This window comes from Phyllostomus hastatus, unplaced genomic scaffold, assembly GCF_019186645.2.
Source record: "Phyllostomus hastatus isolate PE091 unplaced genomic scaffold, TTU_PhHast_1.1 phas_contig_150, whole genome shotgun sequence".
In the NCBI taxonomy this organism is placed as follows: Eukaryota; Metazoa; Chordata; class Mammalia; order Chiroptera; family Phyllostomidae; genus Phyllostomus; species Phyllostomus hastatus.
The window spans coordinates 33,607,256-33,626,357 of record NW_025333611.1 but is presented as its reverse complement, the minus strand read 5'-3'; the positions used below and the strand labels follow the sequence as shown (position 1 = coordinate 33,626,357).

The following is a 19,102-nucleotide window of genomic DNA, read 5'->3' as shown; positions in this document are numbered from 1 at the left end:
AGGAGCGAGAGACCAGGGAGAAGACCTGGGCGTTAAGTGTAGCCAAGTACAAGGGTAGAGGGGTTGAAGATTAGACAAATAGTAGGGATGTGGGTGTAGCTTAGAAAGAGACTCATTGAGAGGGTATTTTCCCATTTTTATCATGCAGTAAAATGAGAAACTGTTAGACTGTGAACCAGAACGCATTGTGATTGGGCTGGGGAGTGAGGAGGTGAGGAGCCAGTAGCTTTTAGGCTGAGCCAGAGCAGTACATAAAAGGAGAGAGTGACATTTTCTGGTCTGGATTGTTGTTGGGGGCTGGGTGTATGTGGAATGGGGCTTATCTTAGGTAGTAACCTTTCAGCATTTAAAGTTGGCAGCTCTTGTCAAACTTGAAGACTTTTATCCAGGGCAGGATAGTTCGAAGCTTTGTTCTTTATTCTTTAATCCACCAAGTATTTGTGCTGTCAGGTCTGTCAGGTGCGGGGGCTACAGCAGTGAATGAGTCCCAACTAAGACCATGCCCTCAGGTTAGACTGGATCTTAACTGGGATGATGATAACACAGTCAGCACAGTAAACAAAGTAAAACACAAATAGTCTGTGTCAGGCGCTAAAATAGTTTCACCACCAGCCCCCTTAACAGAGGGGTGAAGTGGCTCACGGTGAGCTCCATCAGTGCGCGTCTGCGCGGGTAGGTTGTTTCAGGGTTCCTGGTGGTCATGGCACTGTTTACACAGCGGTCCTTATCTTCCACTATCAGGTGCGTGTTGTAAAGCTAAAAGTGACCTTCATGTTACTTTTGCTTTCAAAACCAGCTTTCTTCTTGTCCTTCTTGATGTAGTGTTCCATTGATGATGTGAGGATTTTAGACTTAGGACATGAACAACTGTAAGCCAAGAACCTTTTGTTACTTTATTGCAGGTGAGATACATGGAGGAAGAGCGGAGTTTTACCACGGAGCAGGTGACTGCTATGCTCCTGTCCAAACTGAAGGAGACAGCAGAGAGCGTCCTCAAAAAGCCTGTTGTGGACTGTGTGGTCTCGGTGAGTGCGGGCCCCGCTCACTACTGGGGTTATGTGAGGAAGCATTTGCATTTTAACTGCAAATTACTCTGTTTTTGCTTTAGATTGTATGATTATTATCAAACTAGTCTTCATTTTCTTGAATTTTATTTTCTGGCCCCTAGATTTTGCTCAGGCCTCTGTTTTTCTTCCTGTTCAAAGGCCCACCTCAAGGCCCACTTCTTCCTGGATTTCTTCTAGTCCTGCGGCTGGTCTCTGGTAGCCACTCCTTTGTTAAATTAGGTGACTACTCGCAATAAGGAACGCACTCTTCCTCCATTTCTGTCTTTGTGTCTTTGCTGTCACTGTTTCTGGCACTGAAGGCAAGGCAGGGCGCGACTTTATCTTGTCCATACCCCTCACCAGGTGGAAGCCTGGCTGTTGGTAGCTTTGTGCTTGTGGTGTGAGGGAGTCCCTCGCAGCTGTTGGAACTTGGGCAGCCCTGTTGGCTTTGTCACCGAACCTCGTCATTCTGCAGCTGTCTTACATTTTGTCTCTGTGGTCTCTTGTTTTGGTGCAATGGTTGGCAAAACAGGGACTGTTTGGTGGCTTCTTTGCCCCACAGTCTGTTGTCTGGCCCGCTCCTTAGTTCTTGCCCATCTAGCAAAGGAGGGCCGACGTTTGTCAGGAGGGACTGGATTGTGGCTGTTGGACCACAGTCTGGGGGTGCAGAGAGTAAAGATGCTACTTCTGTACAGACACTATTCCATACAGACACTGTTTTGTAGATGCTTCTGTCTTTCCTGTGCCCTCCGTTGGTCTGTCATTGGTCCTTACTCCCCCATCTGGTGCCTTTGACATCAATCCTAATTATGCTCATTGTAGAAGTAAAGTTTATGTAAAAGGATGGACTGCCTAAGTGGCTTTGTCAGCTTTTGAACAAGTTTGAAGGTGGTGTGTTAAGTCACATGTTGGGGGTCCTCAAGACCACTCTCAGTTCTGGTGGTTTGCTAGGAGGATTCTTAGGACTTGGCATGTAGCTGTGCTGACGGCCAAGGTTGATGACGGCGAAAGGACACAAAGCAAAGTCAACAAGGGAAGGGCATGTGGGCAGTGTTGGGAGGAAACGGGGCGCAAGCCTCCAGGAGTCTCCTTTAATGAAGTCAAGCTGGCTGTGCTTAATACTCCCAGCCACAAGTTGTGATGACGTACGTGAAAATGTCGTGCACCAGGGAAGTTCTGTTCTGTTTGTAGCCTGAGAGTCCAGGGTTTCTCCTGGGGTTTAGTTATGTAGGTACCCTTTGCCTAGCACACACCAAAACTACAGACTTCTGGAAGGAAAGTAGGTATTCCGCATAGGCTAAGTTGTAGAAACAATGCAGGCACAGCAAGCCGCTCTCAACATTAGGGGAAATTTCTTACTAAGTTAGGAAACCGTTCTGGTCATTAGACTTGTCTGAGGATTAGACCAGCACCTATGGCTCCTGGTGCTGATGGCCCGTCTGACTGCTGTGGAAATAGAGCCCGGGTGTGTTTGCTTCACACAGAAATTGATTATTGTTAAACATAAACTTAATTTTGCTTTAGAAAGGCAATAATAACCACTGTTCAAAATTCAGTTGTGTAGAAAGGAGGGTGTAAGGGAAGCTTCAGCACCTCACTGCCTAGCACAGAGGTTTTCCTTCCGGGGTTACCATTGCCACCGCTCTGTTATACACCTTCCCGGGGGTTATGCACTGGAGCACATATGGGCAGGTCCTTTTTACTTTGATCTTTCTGTTAACAAATTTTGGACAGTTTGTCTTCTACTTGGTCTATAGCAGTAAGGAAGTGCCTCATTCCTTTCAGTGGCTGTGGGGTACTCCAATTTATGTGGTACGTACTTAACCGGCCTCTCTTTGTTAGACATCTGTTGCTTTTTTTATTGTGAAGAATGCTGCAATGAGTAAACCTGAACAAATACTATTTCACTCTTGTAAGTTTGTGGGATTTATAGGCTAAATTTTTAGAAGTGCAGTTGCTGGGACAAAAGGTGTGTGTGCAATAGTCTCCCCTTTATTTGCGGTTTCGCTTTCCATGGCTTTCAGTTAACATGCAGGGATATGTTAAATGGAAAGTTCCAGAAATAAATGATTTTGAAGTTATATAAGTTGCATGCTGTTGCGAGTCCTGCTTTGCTGTCTCTGTCCTGCCTGGATTGTGAATCATCCCTTTGTCTAGTGTATTCATGATACGTGTACAGTACTGTAAGATACTTTCAGAGAGCCCTGATTTGTGTGGCTTAGTGGATTGAACATCATTCTGCAAACCGAAAGGTTGCTGGTTTGATTCCCAGTCAGGGCCCATGCCTGGGTTGTGGGCCAGGTCCCCAGTAGGCAGTACAGCGACCACACATTGATGTTTCTCTCCCTCTCTTGCTCCCTTCCTTCACTCTCTAAAAATAAATAAATAAAATCTTTTTAAAAAGGCATTATTTCCCTTTTTATAAAAAAGATATTTTGGAGAGAGACCATATTCACTTAACTATTATAGTATATTGTGTGATTGTTGTATTTTATTATTAGGTGCTGTTAATCTCTTACTGTACCTAGTTTATACACTTTATCACAGGTATGTATGTATAGAAAAAATACAGTATATTAGAGGTACATATGTATAGAAAAAATATAGTATATTAGAGTTTAATACTATCCTTAGCTTTAGGTATCCATGGGAGCTCTTGGAACATACCCACTTGTATTTGTAATTCCAAAAAAGGATCTTATTTTTAGAGGGGAAGAGAGGGAGAAAGGGGCGGAGAGGAAACATCAGTGTGTGAGCACATCGATTGGTTGCCTCTTGTATGCTCCCTAATTGAGGACCAGGCCCACATCCCAGGCATGTGCCCTGACTGGGAATTGAACCAGTGAACCACTTTTTGCATTGTAGGATGGTGACCAACTGAGCCACACCAGTCAGGGCTGTATTTGTAATTTTAACAGCTATTGTCCTTCAAAGAATTTGTGCTAGTTCACACATCCACTTGAAATGTAGAGCGGGCTTATCTGACCACGGCCTCACTAGCACAGTTCATTGGTGTCTTAACTAATTCTAATTAGGTGAATAATGGATGGTATCAAAGTGTATGTGATTTTAATATTTTACTCTTTGGGTGGAGATGAACATTTCAAAATTGAAAAGCCATTTTGTATTGCCCTCTTTGTGAAATGTTCCTGTTCTTTGCTCATTTTGAGTTTATGATTTTCATTTTGATCTGTAGTTCTTCATGTATTAGATTAGTTCTTTGCACTTTTATGATATGAGCTGCAAATATTTTTCCCATTTGGTCATTAGAATTTTTTATGAGTCAAAATTTTTTTTCTTGTAGGTTTTGTGTTATATTTAGAAAATCCTTTCCTACTCAGGGTAAATTCCTTTAATTCTGGTGCTCTTGATTTTTATTTTATTTTTTTAACATTTAAGTCTTTGATTTGACCTATATTTTGGTATAAGGCTTGCAGTAGGGATGCAGCTTTATTTTCTGTGTGGCTGTCTGTCCATTTTTCCCAGTATTACTTGCGTGTCCTCCCTTGTCCTCACGGGTCTGAAGTGCTCCCTCAATCACGTGCGGCATACATTGCTGTAGGGGTTTGAGGGCGTTTCCGGACTTCATTTATTTATCCCTGGCAGGTGCATCTTAAATGAGGGATCTCCATAATACAGTAAACCTTCAATTCTTTTGTAGGTTCCTGGTTTCTATACTGACGCAGAAAGACGGTCGGTGATGGATGCAACACAGATCGCTGGTCTCAACTGCCTGCGATTGATGAATGACACGACTGCAGGTAAGAGGGGCCTTAACTGAAGTTTTGATGCGTTAATCATGAAGGTTGTGGAACCTTAAAATCCTAGGCTTTCTTGTTTATTTGGCTTGGAGCACTTACCACCTATGTGTCACAGTATTTTTGGTGACTGTCACTTACAAAGAATTCATCTGACCAGTACTTTTTCTGTATCTTTGTAGCACCCACTGGGTATTTAATCACGGGGTTGTTTGGAAAGGGATACATTCGTTGTTTGATCGTAGCAGTGCTTGGACTTAAATGTTGGCCTGTTCTGCGACGGTTGGACTGGCGGAGTCGGAGGAACGGGAAGCCGCTTCTCAGGGACAGGATAGTGTGGGAAGGTTGAGGGGGCACAAGGGTAGAAGAAATCCAACAGGATATGTCAGGGGAAGTGGGGAAGGGGTTTGGTAACAGTTGCCAAAGTCATGGGAATGTTAATGTTTTTCATGAATTACTGCGTAAAGCTTGTAAAGGATTTCTTTGTAGAACGGCATATGATGCAGCTCCATTCAATATATACAAGATGTTTCTACTTAAATTTTAAGTTTACTCTTAGACAATAATATGTTGAATTTATTTATTTTTTTCTTATGTAGTTGCTCTTGCGTATGGAATCTATAAGCAAGATCTCCCTGCATTAGAAGAGAAACCAAGAAATGTAGTTTTTGTAGACATGGGGCATTCTTCTTATCAAGTTTCTGTATGTGCATTTAATAGAGGAAAGCTTAAAGTAAGTATTTTTTTTTTCTGGGAGACTGTAAGTGTATGGTAATTAGGAACTTGTGAGAGACAATTTAGATACATGGTTAAAGGATGTTGTTACACTGATGAAAACTCGCTGTGAGCCATGTGAACTAGAAGCTAGGGATATGGGGCGGGGTGGGAGTTGCGAGCCTGGAGTAATTAAGAGCTGGCATGGTGTGAGGAAAAAGCACCTGCAATTGCTGAGCCTTATTTTTCTTATCTGTAATGAGAGAAAATAAGGCTTACTTGCAGGCTTATTAGGAGGATTCTCTAGTATGTAGTCCCTTGGTGTTTTACACTGAGGATTGAGGAGATTATGATGAAGGTATTCTCTATTTGCTCTTAAGGTTTTGCATGGTCTGGGAAAAGGGTGGAGGGACTAGAACTTGGTGGCTCAAAGAAACCAGACTGGGAGTGATACTGTAGATTTCTGGGAAGCATAGACCTCTGGAAAAGACAGTTTTGTATACAGAGAAATCTAGCAGTGTTAAAGATGAGGAAGGGCCAGAAGATGATTACGATCACAATTAAATTTACTGCTACCTATGTTAGTTCCGCAGTGGGATATAAAATCTTTTTTTTTTAATTTTTATTTTTAGAGAGGGAAGGGAGGGAGATAGAGAGAGAGAGAGAGAGAGAAACATCAATGTGTGGTTGCTAGGGATCATGGCCTGCAACTCAGGTATGTACCCTGACTGGGAATCGAACCTGTGACACTTTGGTTCGCAGCCCACGCTCAATCCACTGAGCTACGCCAGCCAGGTGGATATAAAATCTTTTTTTAAAAAAATATTTATTTTTACATAGAGTAGAAGGGAGGGAGAAAGAGAGGGAGAGAAACATCGATGTTTGGTTGCCTCTTGCACGCCCCACACTGGGGAACCTGCCCCACAACCCGGGCATGTGCCCTGGCCAGGAATCCAACAAGTGACCTTTGGCTTGTGGGACAAAGCCCAACCTACTGAGCCACACCAGTCAGGGCTGGGGTTGTTTTTTGTTTTTTTTTTTTTTTTAAATAAAATTAAAGCAAATCTTTGGGATAGTTGGGAAATAAGAAGTCGGCGATTTTAATGGATACAAATGCCGAATCAAATTGTAATTATCGGTGTTTAAACTTTACTTGGATTACTAGTAGAATTATTTCTAAAATTCTATACTTCAACATTTTAAACAGAAGATAATGGTTATATTTAGCTTCGGCTTTGGGACAAAGTGATGTGTGTTAGTGGTCATCTGCTCTTTTTCCCATATTGTCTTTCACTGCTCTGTGTCACTCGTCACTTTTCCAATTACAATTAAAGTTTAGTTATAAAAATACTTACTGTAAAAGCTTCTCCAAATCTGGAAAACATTTATGTGTAAAGAAAAAAAACACTCAAGTTCTGGCTGTGTGACTCAGCTGTTGGAACCTCATCCTGTACACGGCAAGGTTGTGGGTTCGACCCCTGTGGGGGTATGTGTGGGCGGCAGCCAGTCGACGTTTCTCTCTTTCCCTGTCTCTCTAAAGTCAAACATATCCTCCAGGGAGGATTTAAACAAATTTAAATAAAAAAAATACTCAAAAGTCTTAACAGTTTAGTGTGTTTCACTCTAAGACAAAATTGGAATCACACTATTTCAGTTCTGTGTCTTGTTTTTCTTTCTTGTCATTAACAGATGTAGGAAATTTTCCCATGATGTTTAACATTCTTCGAAGAGACTGTTTATTCCCTCATAAGGATGTCATCGCTTACTTAACCCATCTTGTAAATTACTGAGTGTTGTTAGATCTCATTCCCTTCTAATCTGCTATGGATCTGGGGAATGGGTAACCCACCCAAGCTAATGAGACTTCTGTGTTCAGTAGAAACAAATTGCTGGCAATTAGGGCTCTAGCATCCTTTTGGGTGGTAAACTGTACAGAACTAAGCCTTTGGCGTTCTCAGTTTTGTGATAGCAAGAGGACTAGAACTGTGTACGTGGCATGTTAGTGATTCAGTCCTGGGTTATGTAATTGCTGTTGGTATAGTGGAGGGGTGTGGGCATTGAAAATAATGAGATTGTGTTTTGAAGTCCACGTCCACCACTTGTTACCTGTGTGGCCTGCAGGTTATCTGGTCTTTCTGGGTTTGTAGCATCGTCTGTGAACCGGGGGTTACAGTGTCTCTTGTCATAGTGCGTGTAACAGTGACTAAGTGACACGTGCTCATAGCCCTGTTTTAGCCTTAACGTTCCCCGTTAATACAGTTTACCTATTAAATTCATATCATAACATTTAAAATTGCCTTATTTTTGAATTAATTATCATCTTTATTCCAAGGTTCTCGCCACTGCATTTGATACAACTCTGGGAGGCAGGAAATTTGATGAGGTGTTAGTAAATCACTTCTGTGAAGAATTCGGAAAGAAGTACAAGCTAGACATAAAGTCCAAAATCCGTGCATTGTTGCGACTGTCTCAGGAGTGTGAGAAGCTCAAGAAATTGATGAGCGCAAATGCGTCTGACCTCCCTTTGAGCATTGAGTGTTTTATGAATGATGTCGACGTGTCAGGAACTATGAATAGGTAACGATATTAATATTTTGACGTTATGCTGAACTGTAATTTTTCTCCACTTTTGTTAGCCTTAATTAGCTAATTGTTGAAATCATCATGGTTATTGTATCACTTCAGTTCTATAGGTAAAAATTAGGGGTCATTCAGGATCCTGCTTTGTATGTGAAGGTTGGGTTTAGTTATTCTAATAGTTCTGAGTAATGGAATATTGCAGGAAGTAGTTCTTTACACGTGCATGAATTATACATGATTACCAGTTTTCATAAAATCAAGGCAGAGTGCTGTAATGCAGAATTGTGTTGTATTTGATTTAATCATCGATTCTGAAATTGGTGTTTTGGGACAGTTCAGGGTCACTTGGGACAGCAGCTCTTCTTGTATAGTGCGACAGGAATTCCGGGTGACTGGGTTTCAGGACTGTCCTCGGGAATGGGACTGTTGGGTTGCTTGGGTAGCAAGACTGAGACGTTCTCTAGGATGCGGACTGTATTGGAGAGTTCAGGCAAGACTGACACTTATTTGGGGAAATGGGGCCTTAAAAAATTGAGGTGGGATTTAAATTGCCCCTGATGTGCTAGAGTTAGATTATTGTGCCTAGTAAACAGATTTGTAGTTGCTTTTCCCCTGTGCTTGAACGTGATTGTTTTCATTTTTATCAAGTACCAGTTTTGTGTGTGTTGGGAGTGGGGCTGGAGTGTGGGGGCCATACTGTGTTTCAGAAATTGTAAGTGGACTGTTATGTAACTATGAGAGCTAAGCAGATATTTGTTACACTTTTAAAAGTTGGAAACCACTAAGTAGCTTGTGCGCCGCTGGAGAAGAAAAGTAGTTGTACTGCACCTGCTGCGTGGTCAGGGTCCGGGTCCAGGCACAGCCATTCCTCCCCCAGCTTGCCCCCACCACCCTGCCCTGGAGCCTTCTCATCGCCGTTAATGCTCACCGGTGGTCTTGTTGTCTTTTTAACTAATGAAACCAGATGATTTATTTCTGATATTACAGTATTTCTTCTAATTAACTTTTTTTAAAAAGTGAGGTGAAATTCTTACACCACTTTAGAGTGCACAACTTAGTGTCATTCAGTTCATCTGTGGTGTTGTGCCAGCCTAGTGACAAACCGTTTGCACTACTTCCAAAGAAATCCTTGTACCCAGTAAGGAGTCATTTCCCATTTCTCTTACTGCTGCCCCTGGCCACGCCAGTCTGCTTTTATCTCTGGGTTTTCCTCTTCTGGACATTTCACATACTTGGAGTCATGCAAGGCAGAGGTGGGCAAAAGTAGGTTTATAGCTGTTTGTGTGGAAAATGATAATAATAATGCAGTAACGAGCTCTGTGTTTTGCGTACTCACCTGTAAACCTACTTTTTGCCCCCCTCCCCGTTTGTGTTGGCTTCTTTTTGTGTCCAGCTTATTTCACTTAACATAATGTTTTCTAAGTTCCCTGTAGCACGGGCCAGCACTTCATCGCTTTTTATGGCAGCTTTTTATGATGCTCTTCCGTTTCTCCATTGACCAGTAATGGGCACTGGTGGTGGTTTCACCTTTTGTCTGTTGTGAATGAGGCACGAACAAGTATTTGACTATTTTGCTTTCAGTTCTCCTGGGTATACACTTAGGAGTGGAGTTGCTGAGTCCTCTGGTAATTCTGTGCTTAGCTTTATGAGGAATCGCTTGCTGTTAGTAATACAACTGTCATTTAAATGACTGCCAGTGCATAGGAGTTTGTGTTGGCTGCACATCCTCACTGATACTGTATTAGTGGTCCTGAATTTCTGCCATTCTGATGGGTATTTTCTACATCTCTATAATTTTTTTTGTTGAGGTGTAAAAGAGTTTAAAAGTAACTCTTTTAAAATGTATTATTTTAGTGGGTTTTAGTGTATGCACAGAACTGTGCAGCCATCACCATGGCCCAGTTTTAGAATATATTAACTGCCTCATAAAGAACTCCTAAATGAGCTATAAAGCCTTGAACAGACAGGCAGGAACCTTAAATGCATATTTCTAAGTAGAAGAAGCCAATTTGAAAAGGCTAAATAAATCCTGTATGGTTCAACTATATGACTTTCTGGAAAAGTCAAGACTGGAGACAGGAGAAAGGTGTGGGTGATTGGCAAGGGTTCTGGCGGGGGGCAGATGAATGAATGGAGCTCTCCTAATTTTTAGGACAGTGGTGTTACTCTGTATGATACTGTAATGGTGGGTGCTTATTATTATACTCTTGTCAAAACCCGTAGAACCCTAAGGCGCACCGTCACACAGCAGTATTAGCTCGCTAGTTGGTAGCGGTGGGTCACACTCATGCAGGGTGTCAGTAGGGGAACTGCGAGGGGTCGAGGGGCATATGGGAATGCTCTATACTTCTAGTTTATTTCCCTGTAAACCTAAAACTGATCTACAAAATAAAATATTTTAAATTAAAAAACAAAGGAAAAGAAAAAAAAGAACTGTAGCCATTAGCTGTCTTTCTTCATCTCTTCTTTCTCCATCTCTTCTTTCTCCCCCTAGCCTTAGGTAGCCATAAATCTACTCTCTTTCTGAATTTATCTGTCCTGAACTTTTCGTGTAAATGGAGTCATATAATGTGGGTTTTTTTGATTGGCTTCTTTTACCTAGTCCAGTGTTTGCCAAGTTCATCCGTGTTCTGACATGTGTTAGTCCCTTTTCTTGTATTCATTTCTTTCTCTTGCTGTGAGTACACTTGATATACTTACTTTTTTGGCTGTTTATGAATAATGCTACTATGAACATACATTCATGTGCAAATTTTTGTGTGGTCATATGTTTTTAATTTATTTTATTATATACTCAGAGTAGAATTACTGGGTCATAGGGAATCCTATGTTTAACATTTTGAAGAACTACCAAACTGTTTTCCAAAGTGGGTGTATCACTTTATATTCCTACCAGAAATGTGTGAGGGATCCAGTTTCTCTACTCTTTGCCAATGCTTGTTGTTATGTCTTCTTGTTCATAGCTGTCTGTCTATTCCTCGTAAGTGGAGTGTGTGATTTGACCTGTTGTTCACTTTATAGAGGCAAATTTCTGGAGATGTGCGATGATCTCTTAGCCAGAGTGGAGCCGCCGCTTCGTAGCGTTTTGGAACAAGCCAGTAAGTGTTCTTGTGATTGAATTATTTGTATGTCTCCCACTCTTTGCAAATATTCTTTGCTACTTTTTTCAGCTACACAAATTTTCATTGTGTAGATGACTTTAGTGCTGTATTAGGCTTCTTTATATGTTTCCTCTGGAACTCCCATTTCCCCCAAGCAGCCTTTTGATAATAGTGTCCAGGGAAGTCTAACTGTTCCCCAGGAAACCTGCCTCAGACTTGGAGCTGGCTGTAAACCCTTCAGTTCTTCCTTGTTGGTAACAAACAACTGTCTCTGCGGTGCTGCCGCGGCAGCCTCGGGGCTCTTCTGTCAGTCTTCGTTTGCCGAAGACACAGCAGAGGGAGGGTGTGATGGCCACATATTTACTTCCACAGGGTGCTTTTTTATCTTGGGCTAAAAGGTGGAAGTGTGCTTTAGGAATAGATTACTAATTTTCCCAAATTGAATGACAGACTTTCACGTAGAGCCCACCGTTGTCTTGGCTGCCAGCTGTTTCCAAGGGCTGAAAAGTACTGTCGGCTGGCAGGTTTGGCTCCGTAGTCACCTATGGCAGGTGGGCGTGGTCTCCCACGCTGTGTCCGCCTGCTGTTCTGTATAGCCCTTCTCAACAGTCGTCAGTGTTTGTTACATGAACTGTGTCCAGAAACTCAGGTGGTGTTCAGAGTTGCTGCGTGGGTGACAGCAGAGCCTTGGTGAGGGGGTTGTACGTGTGCTGTGATTGGACTGTGTGTGTACTCTGGGTGGAATGCTGCAGTGGCTGGATGTGGGTCTCAGCACCTCTTTTTCTCCCCCATGTCGCATCAGGGGCGATCCAGTATTTCAAGGCTGCATTAATCGTCCTTACGGCTAGCTTAACTATTCATGTTGTAACACATCTCTGTGGGGCACTCTTTCAGTGATTGTAGGGTATTGAGTATTCCTGGCTCTCAGCTCCTAAATCCCACTATTTCTGTGCCGCCCTGCCCCCGTATTTTTGAGATCAAAACACCCACATGTTTCCAGGTGCTGTGCACCTGTGCGTGAGCACGCATTGTGTGCCGGCTCTTGTGGAGGGGGTGAAGGAGTGGCGGGTTTTGTTATACGTCTTGAGTTTTGTCGTGATAAGATGCTGTCTCACTTTTTATTTCACTGTAAAATAACTAACTTAAAGATTCTTTAAATCTAAACGTCTAATTGCTTTAAAACAGAGTTAAAGAAAGAAGATATTTATGCAGTGGAGATAGTTGGCGGTGCGACTCGAATCCCTGCGGTAAAAGAGAAGATCAGCAAATTCTTCGGTAAAGAGCTCAGCACAACTCTGAATGCTGACGAAGCCGTCACTCGAGGCTGTGCGCTGCAGGTGGGTCTCCCTGCTTCCTTCGGAGGCTGCCTCCAGGGCATGGTAGCAGTTCAGCAGTGGTTTTCTCTCTCCAACCAATAACCTGAGGGTAGCGTGGGGTGACCTCGGGGTGGAAGAGTCTGAAACTTGTGTTTTACAATGGGCATCAGGGGTGGTGGTCATAAGTAGACTAGAACTCTGTAGCATGGAAAGAGTAGAACTCTATAACATGTAAGAAGATGTATCAACTTACTAGAAACATAGTAAGCCTGGAATACTGTTGGGCTTGGCATGTTATCTATTGTTACTACATATGAAGCAGCATTGTACATCGATTAAATAAATGATGTTAATGGAAAAACGGTAAGAAAGAGCTAGACTACTGGTAATCTGACAAGTGATAGAAGTTTATAAAACTGCTTATTCAGACTCTATTAAATTATTAATGTAAATATTTAAGAACCATTGATGGTTTTCTGGTCTTTTTAATATCTTGTGATATTAGTTCATAATGTTTATATTTGTCAAATGGAAATTTTAAAAAATTATTATTCTAGTGTGCAATCTTATCGCCTGCTTTCAAAGTCAGAGAATTTTCTATCACTGACGTAGTACCATATCCAATATCTCTGAGATGGAATTCTCCAGCTGAAGAAGGGTCAAGGTAATAGCATTTATTAATTATTTTTGTGCTTAAAGTTGAATTCAGTGTTAAGTCTAAGTAAAATAATACATTCCATTTCAACTTCTCCAGATCTGTAACATTTTGTTACAGTGTGTGAATCAAAGCAATTACATATTTTAGTCATCAGAATACATATGTCTTTATTTAGTTTTTTATATTTGATCATGCTGAAATAATTGGTGCCTTTTTGTGCTGATTAAAGAAAGTATATTCCTCTTTGAAAAACTGACACACATAATGTGTGTGTATTTTTTGTTTTTTGAAACTTGTTTGTTCTCTGAAACTTTTGTTTTAAAATGGATATTGGAGGTGGTGTTCATAAATAGAATAGGGGCTAGAAATGAGGCCAGTTGAGAAGAATAAAAGTATACAATAATTACAAAACTAGAGAACATGGGCACAAGTGTTAGGAATATCCTAAAGTTGTTTTTGTATTTTTTCTCCATTCAGTGACTGTGAAGTCTTTTCAAAAAATCACTCTGCTCCATTCTCTAAAGTACTCACGTTTTATAGAAAGGAGCCTTTCACTCTTGAGGCCTATTACAGCTGTCCTCAGGATCTGCCCTATCCAGACCCTGCTATAGGTGAGCGATGGGTTGGGGACCAAATTCTCCCTCCCTCCCTCCCTCTCTCTCTCTCTCTCGGGCTGGGAAGTGCAGAGCAAGCACAGTTCTGAAATTTGGGTATTTCAGATCACAAAATGCCCTCTGTAACCTTTCTGCCAGGGTCGGAACCAGTAAGTGGCCCTTCTTTGGTTGGATCTCCTACCGTGGGAGCATGTTCCTGGTTGATGTGCGTTATCATTGTACCTTGTGCGTGATGTGGTCTTGATGCTGAAAGGAGCTGAAGAAACTCAGTTTTGACCCTGACATGGAGTTAAGAGATGAGCCTAGAAAGTTACTAGGAAATTGAGAGACCTGTATCACCGGCCATATTGTCTAGTCTTCATAGACTTCTAGAAATTCATAATCTGGGAGTAGTTGAGGAGAGAAACTATGAATTACATGATAATTACAGACCTATACATGGGTGAAGGGTTAAGACTGTCCTGAATGGCTCTTGGAGGCTGTGGAAAGCTAACCTACTATTTTTCTCATTTGTAAAATAAATAAAGATGATAATTCATACTTTGCAGAGTTGTGAATTAAAGAACATAAGCAAAATGTTGGTTTGGTAACTTAATCTAGAAACGACAAGTTCTTGATAAACCACAGAAGCTCTTTGGAATCACCAGGGGTTTTTTAGTAGAGGACAATGTGACAGAATTGTTCTCCGAATTTGTCTGGCAGTAGCATGAAAAGATGGGTTGGAATAGGGGCTGGAAGCAGAGAAATGTTTGGAGGGCTTAGAGATGTTTGAGTCCTGGATTGGGACAAGGGAACAGTTGGACTGTACTCTAAAGAGAAGGAAATACGGCGATATGGTGCAACTCTGAGCACCCACTTCGTTTCTCTGAGATGTCCTGTTCCTGAGAAGTGGATACAACCTGGCCTTGGGGGTGCACGTTCCTGTTTGTGAATTCCTCTTCACACTGTCTGTTCTCCTTTGGCTTGTATGTCCACAGCTCAGTTTTCCGTTCAGAAAGTCACTCCTCAGTCCGATGGCTCTAGCTCAAAAGTCAAAGTCAAGGTTCGAGTCAATGTCCATGGCATTTTCAGTGTGTCCAGTGCATCCCTGGTGGAAGTGCACAAGTTTGAGGAAAATGAGGAGCCGATGGAAACTGATCAGAATGCAAAGGAGGAAGAGGTAATTTGGACATTTTGACCATTTATGATGGGCCAGAGGTTCCAGCAAATAGACTGAGTGATGGGGTGGGGGGTGGGGCATTGTGACCGAGCTGCTGAGCGTGGGTCTGCGTGTGTCCCCTTCGCCCAGCAGAGGTGAACTAGCAGCAAGTCTGCACAGAATTCATACAGAAGTGTCAAAGCACTTTCACAGGTCCTCCCCTGGGCAGTGGGGCCAGGATTTGGTAGCTGGTGCTGAAAGAAAAACCCTTGGGTGCATCCTTGTCCTGGGACTGTGCCAGTGGCAGCTGTCACTCAGTGGCACAGAAGAAAAGAGAAAAAAAAAAAGTGTAACTGACCGGCTCCTTTCTTCAGCCTGTGCCCTTGTCAGTTTGAGTTCTTGATTTGTTCTGATTATTGAAGAATGCCATGAGCCTCATCAGTTCATTACTCTTCTCAAGTAGAATATATTTGACATTCGTTTGTTGGAATTGTGCATTGTCTGATCCTTATTGTGCATCACAGTCAAGGTTTTATTGAGCTGCAGGTGTGGGGTCTTGTCCCCAGAGGTTTGTCTGAGCTCACGTGGGTGTGCCAGGGCCCAGGGTCAGTAGTTTTAAAGCCCCCGAGTCATTCTCGGGTGCTGTGGGCATTGAAAGATGCTTAGTTGGGGCCTTCACAAAATTTCTCCCTTTTTTTTATTACGGTTAATCTTTCATCTTGTAACGGAATTCTCAAGGTGTTCACCTGACCTAATACGTTCAGTGGTTGCACTTTTGAGGATGAAAAGGCTGATTTGAAAAAAAAAAACTTCTTGAAAAAGTGAAGACTTTTGAGAGAAATTAGCTCACGAGGAAGCTTGGAGAAACTCATGCTGTCTTCCCATTGTGTTGTGTTGAATGTTATCCTGCTGTGTGCTGAGCACTTTGTGGCTTGTAGAACAGTTCCACAGCTGCTCTCATGCACAGGAGGGCAGAGCAGGCCTGGCCTTCCCTCCGGTGGGCAGGTGCAGCACTGAGAGCTGGGAGCAGAGCAGTCTGTGTTGTAGGTGACGTGTGTCCTGGCTGGAGTGGAGTCTCGGTCTTCTGAGGGGTGGTCACTCAGCGGGGACTTGATACCATGTCATCTTGCCCGCGTGTCACAGAGATCACTTAGTCGTTCTCGAGTGTGAACTACTGTGACCTGTTTTCCAGAAGATGCAAGTGGACCAAGAGGAACCGCATGTCGAAGAGCAGCCGCAGCAGATGCCAGCAGAAAGTAAGGCCGAGTCAGAAGAAATGGAGGTATGACCGTGTAGTGGAGGGCGTGTTCCAGTGTTGTCACGTGTGGTGTTGCCTGTGTTTTTACTGTGTTTCAGAAAGTAGTTTTGTCAGGAATTCTTTGTGTATTTGAAGAGTTCTTAAGCAAAGTTTTGTAGTGCGTTTGGAAAGTACATTTGGCAAGCTGGCCTTTGAAATCTGTGCTGGCCGCTGTATGAGGAGAAAGTTCTCAGCAGCCCTCGTTGTAGTGGACTGGTGATGGTCCAGTGCTGGGCTCTGAATGGCCGCTGCTAAGCCATCTTGCCCATTCTTGACCAATACGTGAGACCTTTCAACTGTTGTCAACTCTCTGCATGAAGCTTGTCTTTTTTGTCCAAAAAAATATTAAATAATATATTTAAACACATTTTGTAAATAATGTAAATGATATATTTACTTAAGCGTTTATTTAGATGAATATTCTAACTTGAGTTGGGTTTTCATGTTCCAATTTATTGTCAGCATTGAAAACACCTTTTCTTTCCAGCTGTTTATAACATTGCAGTGTATGCTCTTACCCTCGGTATTCTCATCGGGACACTTGTAAAAAGTCTGGCAGAGCCTTAAGGTGGCTTAAATCTGTTACCCATAGTCATATCAGTTTAAAAATTTTAATTACTTTCCTTTAGCTATGTAAATATTATAAAAAAGGAAATAACGGACAGGGGAAGTTATGCTCACAGATGCTTTAGCCTGTTACAGGCATTTTCCAAGGTGGAAAACCTTCCTGTTGGTGGCGGGGTTAGGGGCAGTGGGAGGGAGAGGTGCTCCTTGTCCTGTGTGGCTGTGAAGGTTGGAAGGGGAAGGAGAGTCATCACCTGACGTCCTCACTGCTTCTGCCTCCACATGCCGAGGGGCTGTAGAACATCTCGGGGAGTTGTTGCTGAGTCTTCTTCCATGAGGTGGCTCGGGAACTGGAGCCTTTCAGTTCAGAGTGTGTGCTGTTCCTGAGGGGAACGAGATGCCAACGATGCCTGCATTTCAGCAGCTGGCTTAAGTTACCTGGATAGGAGGTGGGGAAGGGACTTTGATACCACTTTTTAAATTTTACTTTTATTGTTTTAAAGATTTTATTTTTAGAGAGAGGGGAAGGGAAGGAAAAAGAGGGAGAGAAACATCAGTGTGCAGGGGAAACATCAACTGGTTGCCTCTCACATGTCCCCAACCAGGGACCTGGCCTCCAGCGCAGGCAGATGCTCTGACCAGGACTCGAACTGGCGACCCCTTCCTTTGCAGGACAATGCCCATCCCACTGAGGTACACCACTGGTCAGGGCTAACTTTGAAATCTTGATTCATATATAGAGCAGATTGAATTCTAAATGAATTTGAAAATTAAACCAAAAAACAAGTTGAATGAATATTTTTCTAATCTGTGGGCCAGGAAGGGCTTACAAAGCATAAAGGCAATGCAAGAGGAAGAGAGGGATGATTGAACAATGAAAACTTGCATAGATAAATAATATAAAATTTAGAAAGCCAGAAGAGTCCATCACTTGGGAAAACCCCACTAAAATCCTGAAAGAACAGTGGGTGGAACATGACCAGGCAGTTGGAAACGAAGATCACCGACCCAGAGCGCATTGTAGTGACAGGAGGGTGACAGATCCCTGCTTGTGGCGGGGGCGCGGTGGGATGGGTTCTCCCCTTCCTTGTGACACTGTGAATGGGGACAGCTGTTCTGGAGACACTGATAAAAATCTATACCCTCTCTCCACTAACTCCATGTGCATGTCTGTATGTTTAAATGAGAGTGAAGGTTAGAGAGGAGGCATTGATGTGTTGATGGCGGCATTACGGGAGGGTGAGTGCGTGTGTGTGTACAGTTCAGCAGTGTTAATTAAGCATACTCACACTGTGCTCTCCAGAGCTTTCCCATTCTGCCAACCTGAAACGCTGTGCCTGCTGAACAGCCTCTTCCGACTTCCACATGCCTCCTCTCCTGGCCCTGGCAGTCACCATGCCTTTCTGTCCCTGTGGAGTTGACTGTAATTTTAACTTCCCCAGATATTACAAGAATAGTCCCGGGTTACTTAAGTCATCAAAAAACAAAGTTACACTGTGAACCAAAGTATCGCAGGTTCGATTCCCAGTCAGGGCACATGTCTGGGTTGCAGGCCATGACCCCCAGCAACCGCACATTGATGTTTTTCTCTCTCTTTCTCCCACCCTTCCCTCTCTAAAAATAAATAAATAAAAATCTTAAAAAAAACACAACAAGGTTACTACAAAAGCAAGAACAGCTTTGGAAATGGGACCCACTCAGAAATTTAATGTAGTCTGTTTATGTGTTCATTCTTAATGATTTTTCTTTCTTTAGACCTCCCAAGCTGGATCAAAAGACAAAAAGATGGATCAGCCACCTCAAGCCAAGAAGGCAAAAGTGAAGACCAGCACCGTGGACCTGCCAATTGAGAACCAGCTGTTATGGCAGATAGACAGAGAGATGCTCAACTTGTATATTGAAAATGAGGTGATAATTTCAAGTCTCAGAACAATAAGCTAACAAATTAACACGGTAGAATGTTTAAGCTCTGCATCTAGTAACTCTAGGTTAGGCATTTTTGGTTGTTTGGAGTTTGAGAAAAATGTTAGATTTTTGGCAAAAGTATATGTGTATTGCTAGAATTTCTGTTACGAGATTTTGACATTACGGCTTTGGTTTAGGGAACATGGCGGTCACGTTTGGGTGTGTGAGTGTGTTTGCTCGCCACGGGTTGGGGCGTGTCCGGTTGTGGGTCCTGGAAATGGACAGTGGGAAGAATTCTGTGCAGCACTGACGGCAGCTCTGGTTGGTGGTCACTTCCTTCCCCTGTTGCCAGTCAGTGATATGAGTGATGCAGGGTTCCGGACCCTGGAGCATTTCTACTGAATTAATTAT

General features: G+C 42.7%; 1 protein-coding gene and 1 non-coding gene across 2 annotated transcripts in view; both read left to right on the top strand.

The window, feature by feature from the left end:
- Positions 1 to 19,102, top strand: part of HSPA4 (heat shock protein family A (Hsp70) member 4) — a 38,072-nt gene that overhangs the window by 14,321 nt on the left and 4,649 nt on the right. The window contains exons 4-14 of the mRNA XM_045819626.1: positions 903 to 1,025; positions 4,708 to 4,807; positions 5,404 to 5,537; positions 7,851 to 8,095; positions 11,120 to 11,196; positions 12,385 to 12,536; positions 13,073 to 13,179; positions 13,651 to 13,784; positions 14,765 to 14,946; positions 16,118 to 16,207; positions 18,542 to 18,694. Coding sequence (XP_045675582.1) covers positions 903 to 1,025; positions 4,708 to 4,807; positions 5,404 to 5,537; positions 7,851 to 8,095; positions 11,120 to 11,196; positions 12,385 to 12,536; positions 13,073 to 13,179; positions 13,651 to 13,784; positions 14,765 to 14,946; positions 16,118 to 16,207; positions 18,542 to 18,694 — 1,497 coding nt within the window. The remainder of the gene's footprint in view (positions 1 to 902; positions 1,026 to 4,707; positions 4,808 to 5,403; positions 5,538 to 7,850; positions 8,096 to 11,119; positions 11,197 to 12,384; positions 12,537 to 13,072; positions 13,180 to 13,650; positions 13,785 to 14,764; positions 14,947 to 16,117; positions 16,208 to 18,541; positions 18,695 to 19,102) is intronic.
- Positions 15,124 to 15,253, top strand: LOC123813262. The gene has a single exon (XR_006784702.1). It is a non-coding gene; the product is annotated as a small nucleolar RNA SNORA30/SNORA37 family (small nucleolar RNA).